Source organism: Pleurodeles waltl, chromosome 9 (assembly GCF_031143425.1).
Source record: "Pleurodeles waltl isolate 20211129_DDA chromosome 9, aPleWal1.hap1.20221129, whole genome shotgun sequence".
Taxonomy (NCBI): domain Eukaryota; kingdom Metazoa; phylum Chordata; class Amphibia; order Caudata; family Salamandridae; genus Pleurodeles; species Pleurodeles waltl.
Window position 1 is genome coordinate 310,879,226 of NC_090448.1, and position 9,513 is coordinate 310,888,738.

The window sequence follows — 9,513 nt, forward strand, 5'->3', positions numbered from 1 at the left end:
ACAACAAAGCAAAAAATGAATAAAATATATGTAACTACTACTGGGAGAAGTGACAATCTCTATTTTGCAAGCTGCAGCTACTTCTGCAGCCGTGTGCTCCGAGATACATTTCCAATGAGAGCAACCAAAAAAAAGTGTGATCAACACTTGGAGCAATATCAAACAAAGCTCTGAGATACAAAACCCAATGTATGTCACCAAACTGTATTCCAGCATCAACGAAAATAGGAAAATCACCAGAAAGGAAAAAGACTGGTCTCAACTCCACATATCGATTAGCAGAGCCATTCTCTCACCTAATACTCTTGAACACATTCTATGAAGGTGCATTTCCAAAGAAGGATGTCAAGCGGGAAAAGGCATCAATTTTAGCACAAAATGATCAGAATTTAATGACTGCAGAGATAATCATCCACTGTACTAAAATGTATATTTTGAGGACTGTGGCAACATTATTCAGGTAGCATTTGAAGATCTTTTGCTAGTGAGTGCTTGCCCATCAGACAAGGAATGAGCAGAAAAACCTGGAAGACATCAGCCAGAGCCAGATTTCAGGAATACGACTCAGAATGAGAATTAATCCAGCAAATCAGCAGAAGCACGAACAAGATAAAAATGAAAGTACAGAAGCAAAAATAGAAGAAAACAAGGAATATGTGCAATGCATGGGCTGGAGAGTGAAGAAAACAGGCAAAGAAACAGACTGGAAAGTGAAAAACACCAAATAGGTGAAACGAACCAGGAAATGGTTAGGTCCACCGCGAAAGAGCAACCAAAGGTACTGAGGGGGAACCAGAACTAGCAAAATGGTGAACGGACCAGACAAAATAATCGTAAGACAATGCAGGACTGGAGGAAGATGAATCAGAGTAAAGAAATGGAAAAAAGATTTACACAACACCAACTGAAAAGAAATCTGATCAATAATTAGAGTAAAATTGGAAAACACTACGATCTGCAAAGAAAACAGAGTCAAAAAAGACAGAACTGAAGCCATGAAACAAGCATGTCAACACAAACAGGAAAGAACAATAAAATTAATGAAATACTACAATACAGGGTAATGAAAAACAGGCAGGGAAAAACAGAACATTCAGAAGACGCAAAACAAGACTAATGGTATAACACCAGAAAAGGGTACTAAAACAGGCATGCATTAAAATGTTAAACTGACATCTACAGTTAATAAGGTGTCAGACTAATGGAGCTTGGCAGGACAATTCCACAAACACCTGACTGTGTGCTACAAGCAGAGTAAGTAAAAGCATTCGGTTCAAGATGATCTTTTCAGTCCAATGATATGTAGAAGCTGCTAAGAGTACAGAGCAAGTCTGTTACAGGACTCCCTTAAATCGTGATGGAATGAAAAGCGAGCAGAAATTGTAATTGTGTTAAACACTTACTGTGTTAAATGAGCATGTACTATAACACCTGCACACAAAAGTGCAAAGTGAGGGAAAGGAAGTAGGCCACGACAAACAACTAATGTGATAAGGCATCAGTAAGATCATGAACTGGAATTAGAAGCAATCTTCATCTGTAACACCACCTGGGTGTTATGTCAGCACGATGTCCATATTTGGAGCAATGCAATACATAAGAATATAAAAGGCCCGTTCCTCAAAGACAATGTTAAGTAGTAGTTATAATCCGATATCTAATCATGAAGCTGCACTGCTGACTGGGCTTTCCACTATATTGGATCCCACGTATGATACAGGACTGCTCTATAGGAGGTTATTGTTGGTACAGTTTGGGAGAAGTCTCCACACTTTGTATTTGTCATATATCCGGCACTAATAACTGTTTAACTTTCAAAGGACTCTGCGGCTCACAGAAAATTGTCCTCAATTACCAGGAAACTTTCTACCGAACAATGGCCCCTTGTGGTAGTCCCCAAGACAAGCCCTAAGCTGCAGATGTAAAGGTATAGGGCCTTATTATGACCTTCGAGGAGGGGGTTTCCTCCATCACAAATGTGACGGATATCCCATCTGCTGTATTATGATCCCATTATATTGTATGGAGATCGTAATATGGTGGACAGAATATCCGTCACATTTGTGATGGAGGAAACCCCTCCGTCAAGGTTGTAATAAGCCCCTTAAACTCTCCCACAAACCCTTAGGGTTTCCACAAAGGCCAGGAGGCGGTAAAGGATATCTCTTTTACTAACACTCAGAGGTCTACCAATAATCTTTGGAGAGAAGACTAGGGAACAGTTGCACTCCACAGCCTACAAATGTTCCAACCCTGAATTACGTTGAACATAAATTCCCATTCCACAGAGACTGAAAGGACTGTACCCTTCAAAAACACACTGGGCACTCACTCTTGCATAGCAACTGGTTAACAATTATCTGTACAGCCAGGCGCTCTTTGTTGGAATACACACCTCAGAGAAACCATAACCACAAAACAAAAGAAGCCATGTTTCCGGTGAAAACCACAACCAATCATTCTTTTCAGGCCATCAATCTTCAGTCCCTGTCCCATATGTCACCCTCCACCAGAATGACCAACTCACTGTCCCTGGATAGACATGTGTGACTTGACCAAACCCTCAGCTGACCGTCACCAGTTTCATCTGTGGAACTCGTTTTCCGCTCCCATTAACTTCCTTTACCAAGGACAGCTGTCAGCTCTTGGAATCCTAAGCATGTTTAAGTCATCTTAAACTATTAAAGATACACCCTACATTCAGCTACAATATACAGAGTAGCTGAAGGAGAACATGATCTACTGCCCATCACGCCATTCTAACATGATTACACATTTTTTCACAGCTTTCATATAGAGGACTGGGGAATCTATGATGGCTGAGTTTATTTTGAAAACGCTTGTTGCAGATAACATGGAACTGCCATTCCCTCATGTCAGCGCTCACCTCTTGTGCCCAACCATCATCCCTCAGACTCCTATAACTATCCCCTATACCCGGCCAATCGGCCATCACCCTTCACTAATGATGCAGGGTCTTTCCACCTGCCCTAAAAGTTAGCTTCTGCGTTCCTAGAATGAGGACTCACAGCTTGTTAGGTAGGAGAGCTGGTACCGTAGTATCGTAAGGAATAGTAAGGGTCGGGAAATCATTGTCCTATGAAGAGGGGCTTTCTTCATGTATCAGGGAGCCCTTCCCACTTCGTTAGAAGAGTTAAATGTTTATTCTCACAAATGTGTTTCCTGCTTCTTAAGTCACAGGGTTCATTTCTCCACAAACTGGGACTTGAAATATCTTGCTGCTGATGGGTAGCCGATTCCAAATAGTTCTCTGCTCTTTGCCTGAACCACTGCAACCCCGAGCCATCTTGAGGAAGTCTCAGAGTCTTAATTTCCATTTTGAAACACTGTTCCCATTGATATCACACTGCCATGCAGATCCCGGTGCGGAGAGGGAAGGCAACGCGAGAGTGGAAGGGAGCATGACCCAGCTCCATGTTGTGGGTGGGGATTTCCCGAGTCACACTTCACAGATGACGACTGGGAAATCGACGTGGATCCGAGGGTGATCCAGCTTCACCATTCCCTGAAAGGAGACAAAGTGATGTAAAACTGACACAGAAGAAAAACGGAGAATACTATAAACTCTAATTATTTAAACCATGCTTGAACATTAATGCTCGTTCTTTTCATAAACTGTGTCTATTTGCTACAACTAAGGAAGTTCTACAATGCAAACCATTCAAATAGGAGGCCAAAATCGCAATGGATACCTACATCCAGATTTGCGTTGTCCTTGCGTCACGCATGGCAAAGCAAGGGCAACAGGAAGGCTGCAGTAAGAGTTACAAAGCCATGCAAGCGGTTATTTGCCCCACCTTGCGTGGTTCTGTAAAGAAATGTAAATCAACTCAGCAGCTTGTGCTATGTTATGTTACATTTCAAGAAGGTAGGCATTCCATGGGTGGAGAATGGGTGTTCTGTGAATCAACCCATGGTTCTGCTGCGATTCCAAATTTACAATGATTTATATGTAACCTAGGATTGCATCAAATAAAAACGCCTCCCAGAGGATAGCATAAAGAGGAGAAAAATATTTTTTTCTTCTTGTTATTTCCTCACTCCATGCATGATGTAGCCTGCATAGAAAGAGGAAAATGCCTCTTTGGATTGTTTTTAAGCAGGAAGGTATCTCTTCATGCATGAAAATAATCCTGCCCATAAAGCAGTTACCCTTGCACTATGGTGTTACCCTTGCACTATGGTGCAGAGGTGCAGGCGCCGGCACTAGGCAGCACACAGTGTACAGGCAGGTGAAGAGAAGAGAGCAAAAATGCTCCATATATTTGTAAATATGGAGAATGTATGTTCTCTCCCTTTCACACAACTCGACACAAGTTCCCCTGCTACGCTGCATTGGGTGAAATAATAAATATAACCTCTAGGATCAGGGAATGCATGTTTCATTTGAGTTCAATCTCTAGGCAAAGTGACTGAGTTTAGGTGCACAGACAGGGCTTGATACCGTAATAACATACTGGAAACTCTGCTGATTTACACCGATCTATGTATTAAGCAACCAGAAGGGTTATTTCCCTATATACACAATCAAACCAACTCGTAACATTGCAATGCTTTATATGTGAAAATACAGCATTGCAGAAATACGTTAGTAGGTAGAAATATAACTGTGTTTGCAATTTTACATTTACATAAGCATGTTGCTAATGTTTAAACTTTTTTTCACCTCAGAACAAGTACTGCATGCACGCTTAAGTTCAGAACCTGCTCTGCGCTTTCACAACCTCCAACCTTCCCCTCCATTTGAGTAGGAGTACAGTGTAAGCAAAACTGTTTCTCCAGAGTCCATTGTGAAAATCAGGGTGCGCGGTGGAACTGTATTGGGCAGGACAACACTAACATTGCATGCAAGTCTGCAAGCATAAGCATATTTTAATGCCGATATTAAATTGGTGCACCTCATGGAGGGAATACAAACACCGCCGTGCTTGACAGGTGCCTGTGCTTTGAATGCAGTTTACCTCTTAAAATGCTGATAGTCTGGGCCTTTTCCACTGTACTCTGGCATGCTCCAGAGAGAACATGGAGTGTGCAGAATGTATTCTATAAGTAAACAAGATCATGCCTACTGGGATTAGAGCCAGAACCCGAAGAACAACGTTGTTTGTCCTCCACTTTAGGAGCGCATGTTGCACAGCGTCTGGGTGAGCTGAGCTTCTGACAACTCAGAACTGCTTTAGAGGGATTAATGCACCTCTCACTAATGCCTCATTCTTTATTCACCACTAAGAGCGTAAACGGGGGTCATTCCCATGACACTCTGAACTTTCTGCACAAGGAGCCAAACATATCAAATCAGCAACTCAGTGTGAGGAAAGGAGCCCATGGCTTTAATGCATGCTAAAAGATTTTCTAACTTTCTAACTGGAAGGCTGTTGAGGGGGCAACTGTTTGAAATGAGCAATGCAGAATCCGTCAGAGCTTTGTGTAGTGATAAAAGTAGTCACATTGTGTAGAAAGCGGTGTCAGCCTGGGCCTCGGTTTCACACTATGGCTAGGTTTTCCCCCTGTGGACTCAAACAAGCGTGAGCCCACTTTGAGGGTGGAGCCTCTGTGTGTTTCTCTGATGCTCACCAGCAGATAAACACGCTCTACTGGATTGGACTGCTGAGAATGACGACTGCCTCTTCTGAGCCATTCGGCATCTGACACTTCCCAGCAGCTGTGAGTCTAGTGAGGACAGAAGCCTTTTTACCTGCACTAAAGAAGGGAATCTAAAGTGTATTGCTGGATAACGACCATTCAGCTTCCATAACAGAGGTCATGCTTGGAGACCATAACAGGGGTATGAAAAGGATGGGATATTTCAGAAGGCTAGAAATCTGCAAGCCCTTTTAATAAAATCTTCTTGTCCCTTTTGTTCCTATATCATGAAGTGATAAATTACGTCAGTGTTCTAACTGTATCAGAAGTTTGATAATTGCATTACCGATTCTGTTTACGCCGATTCTTCACTATTATTACAAAGTATTTTTTTAAACGATGTCTCAGTGAATCAATATTTAAAGCTGCACAACAGTTTAACGATACCTTTGTATATGCTGGTATTTTTTATGCACATGTTGTTTTGAAATCAAATAATCACCAATCATGCTTTCTTGCTTCTGTATGTATTTGCAAATAATCAAAAAGCATCACAAAGTCAGCTTCCTTATGACTCGATCAACACCTGGTCTGCGTCTCGGTGAAGCTACAGACATAATCAAATCTGCCTGCTGAATGCAATAGACTATCCATCCAAGTTCTGTTTGGCAGCTCCGCCACAAGATAAAATGACGCCTACGTAAGTGTGTGAATCTCAAAAGGGACAATCCATATCCAGTTTCCATCTGTGCCACCCCCTCACCTTTTTTCCTCTACCAGAGATTCTATGACAAACCACATTCTAGGAGTATTTCATCCTCCAAGAGCCTCTGCGTGTTCTCCAACAATTGGTGCTAGGGCGCAGTCTCCTTGGTGAAAGCCAGGAAAGAAAGCCTGTGAATATCCTCTCAACACTGTTGTATTTTTTAAGCTCACTGTAGCACAGAGCTTGCCAAGGAGCAGGAGGACAAAAAGCAGGCTAGGAGTTTGAAGCCTCCAGGGAGGCTACTGAGAAGTGTTGATGAGGAGCCCTGCAGACATGGCAGGTGATCTGACCAGACGAAATTTGCTTTGCAAGAGGATGGGAGACTTCGGGACAGTTTCCAACAGCTGTGAGCCTTGTGAAGACGGACCCCTTTTTACCGGCACCAGAGAGAAAGTCTGGTGAGTAGTCATCATAGAGACTAAACACAACCTATGAATCAAACAAATTGACATAAATAGAACAATGGTGTGTTCAGAGTCCGGCATGATCAGAAATGTGGCATAATCAGAGCCTTCTCAGAATCCAAACCCCGACATAAAAGAGGTCATTATCAGAGTTCTGATATAATGTGAACAATAGTATGATTCGTCATCTCAGTGCATGGCACCAAATGGGAAAAGTGACTTTTATAGAGAACAACTAAAATTCTTAGGAATTAATTTCCCTGGCCAAGTACCACATGCACCAGTCTTTCAGAAGAACAGAGTCACTCAGGGGCACAACGAGTCAGTCAGGTGGTGCTCCAAAGTTAGGCATTCAGTGCTACAGTGTGTAGAATGATTATAGCAAGCATGAACATCAATCAGTCAATGGTACAAGTAAAGTACATCAAAGCATTATGGGGTTCAGGGGCACCAATAAATTAAAGATATAGTAAATCAGTTCATCGCTGGGTGCTCAGGCAATTTGTATGGTTTGTGCAAAGACCTATATGTGTGGATGACGAGGGACAATGGGGAGAGGGGCAAAGTTGTAAATATTTTTTTATTCCTTTCAGCCAATGGGACAAAGAGTTAAACATCATTGCAGTGTCAGATGTGCAGCACATTATTCAACATTGCAATTATTAGGAATTTTGAGAAGCTCCAAACGACCTCAGGGTCATGTTCAAGTCGGTGGTTCGGATGGCTATTCAAAATTAGTATTTTCCAATCTTTAATGGCAGAAGACAGACATTTTTGATGTAGGTGGCTGCGCTGAGGCCTGTCGGATCCTCTATTTCTAAGAGGAGGGATTTGTTTTGGCTGCAGGTGTGCCTCATACCCACTTGTGGCGTGCGAATAAGTAAACTGAGGTGAAATAATGGATAAACTTCACAACCCTTCCCCCCACAACCACAACACAAAAGTGATCCAAAGATCATTACTGAGATCTATCACTCGCCTATACATACTATGAATTACTTTAAACAAAAGTTTATTATTCAAAATTGACATGCAACCTTAAGCCCCTGTGTGAAACGCAGACTCAGGAAGCAGGGGCGGAGTTACTAAAGACATTTCAAAGTAACAGAATATTGGAGGGCCAGCTAAATTCACCAGAGGGCCAGGCTCTGTTTCCTACCCAATATGGAGCCAATGAATATCAATGACAGTGGGGTCCCAATCTAAAGATCTCTAAGCTGTGAGGGTAGGACGGAAGAAAAGGAAAGGGATGGGTCGCTTTTATCCTACGATCCAGATGGAGCTACACACACAGAAATTGTTACCTGCGGAATTAGGTTCTTCTGAATTCTCTTAAGCTTAGCTCGCTTCCTCCCATTTTTGGTGACTATTGTTTCTTCATAAAACTCATGTGCCAGGTCACCATCCTCATCATAATACAGGGAACTGTGAAAAGGTTTGCAGAGGAACAAGTATCAGCTTTGGGGCCAAAAACAGTGATCTCCACATCACCGCCTGCCACTGGCCTTCTATGTTACCTCTTTAGTTCAGACTCATCTTCCCATCTCTACCACTTAATCTTTTCTCTACAGCTTCGCCATTAGCCACAACCGCTAAAATAGAACTCGTTTTTAGCACTGCACTTTGTACCACAGATTTGCTATGTCGGCCGCGCTGGTAATCAAACACGTGCCCTCAGGATTCCAGCCACGCCGTATTAGCGAGAACTTAACTCACTGAACTACCCTGACAGTATTGAGGGTTCATCAACTGCGCTGCGGTCCCCTTGTTTGTAAATATCAGGGCACCCTAAGGACTATCAATTTCACCAGTGTGCCATGCACAAAAAACTGGACCCCAGTCTACCATCCCAGTTTAGCTCCGAGCCTGCACCCATCGCTAGAAATACTCAGCCATTCTCCCTCAAAACCCAAATAATGCTTCCTGCAACGATGCTCTGACCTTCTCTCGACCCCGCAGTGGCAATGGTACATGGCTGCTGTATCAGGCAGTCACGTCCTAATCACCTGGGTCTCTTGATACGCCCAGTGGAGTTTTCTCTTTAACCACCCTATGCACTCCTCATCACCTCGCATGCCTCACGCCGCTCCCCTTACCCACCCTCCCATGTGCACTCAGTCATCTCCTCTTAGTCACCTCCTGCGAGTGAAGACGAAGGGCGTCGCTTTGCGCACTCGTGCCAAGCTGTGCTCGGTGCCGCCCCCCGCGCTGGCAGTGGTGGCCGTCTCGCCACCACTGGAGGACGCAGAGCCGGAAGAGAAGGGCCACATGCCCCGGGCCTTAGAACCACTAGCGCCCATAGTCAACGTAGGAGCATCCCGAGAATACTGTCACTCTCAGCAGCGACACCACTGCTGTCAGTTCGGCCCGAACAATTACGTCATTTCCGGCTCTATGTTACTATCACGTGACAATGGCGAGTTCCTCGGCAGATTGAAGTCGGCAGTGAAAGCGAAAAAGGACCGTGAAGGCCTTGGGAGGGTAGCCATGTTGAGTAGGACAGCTTTAAGAAAAAAACTTCTGTTCTGAAGTTGTAATGGGCTACGGTTAGACTACAAACCGAAACTAGAGTCGTCCCAGGGAAAAATACCGACCATCTCTTCACGTTTTCACATAGCTGCAAAGTTTTGTTTTGCTTATCTGTAAAAGTTCTCAATTTTCAGTGTGTTTATGCATACACACCAACGCGGTTTTAGAAGAGGAAAATGGGATATTTAAAAAAAATAACTGGGAAAATGA

At 43.3% G+C, this 9,513-nt stretch overlaps 1 protein-coding gene across 1 annotated transcript; it reads right to left on the reverse strand.

The window, feature by feature from the left end:
• Window positions 1–3,313: 3,313 nt before the first annotated feature.
• Window positions 3,314–9,163, reverse strand: TUSC2 (tumor suppressor 2, mitochondrial calcium regulator). The gene is made up of 3 exons (XM_069206804.1): window positions 8,911–9,163; window positions 8,079–8,199; window positions 3,314–3,526 (listed from the first exon to the last, which is right to left on the reverse strand). The coding sequence occupies exons 1-3, from the start codon at window positions 9,072–9,074 to the stop codon at window positions 3,461–3,463; spliced, it is 351 nt and encodes a 116-aa protein (XP_069062905.1). The 5' UTR covers window positions 9,075–9,163; the 3' UTR covers window positions 3,314–3,460.
• Window positions 9,164–9,513: the final 350 nt, after the last annotated feature.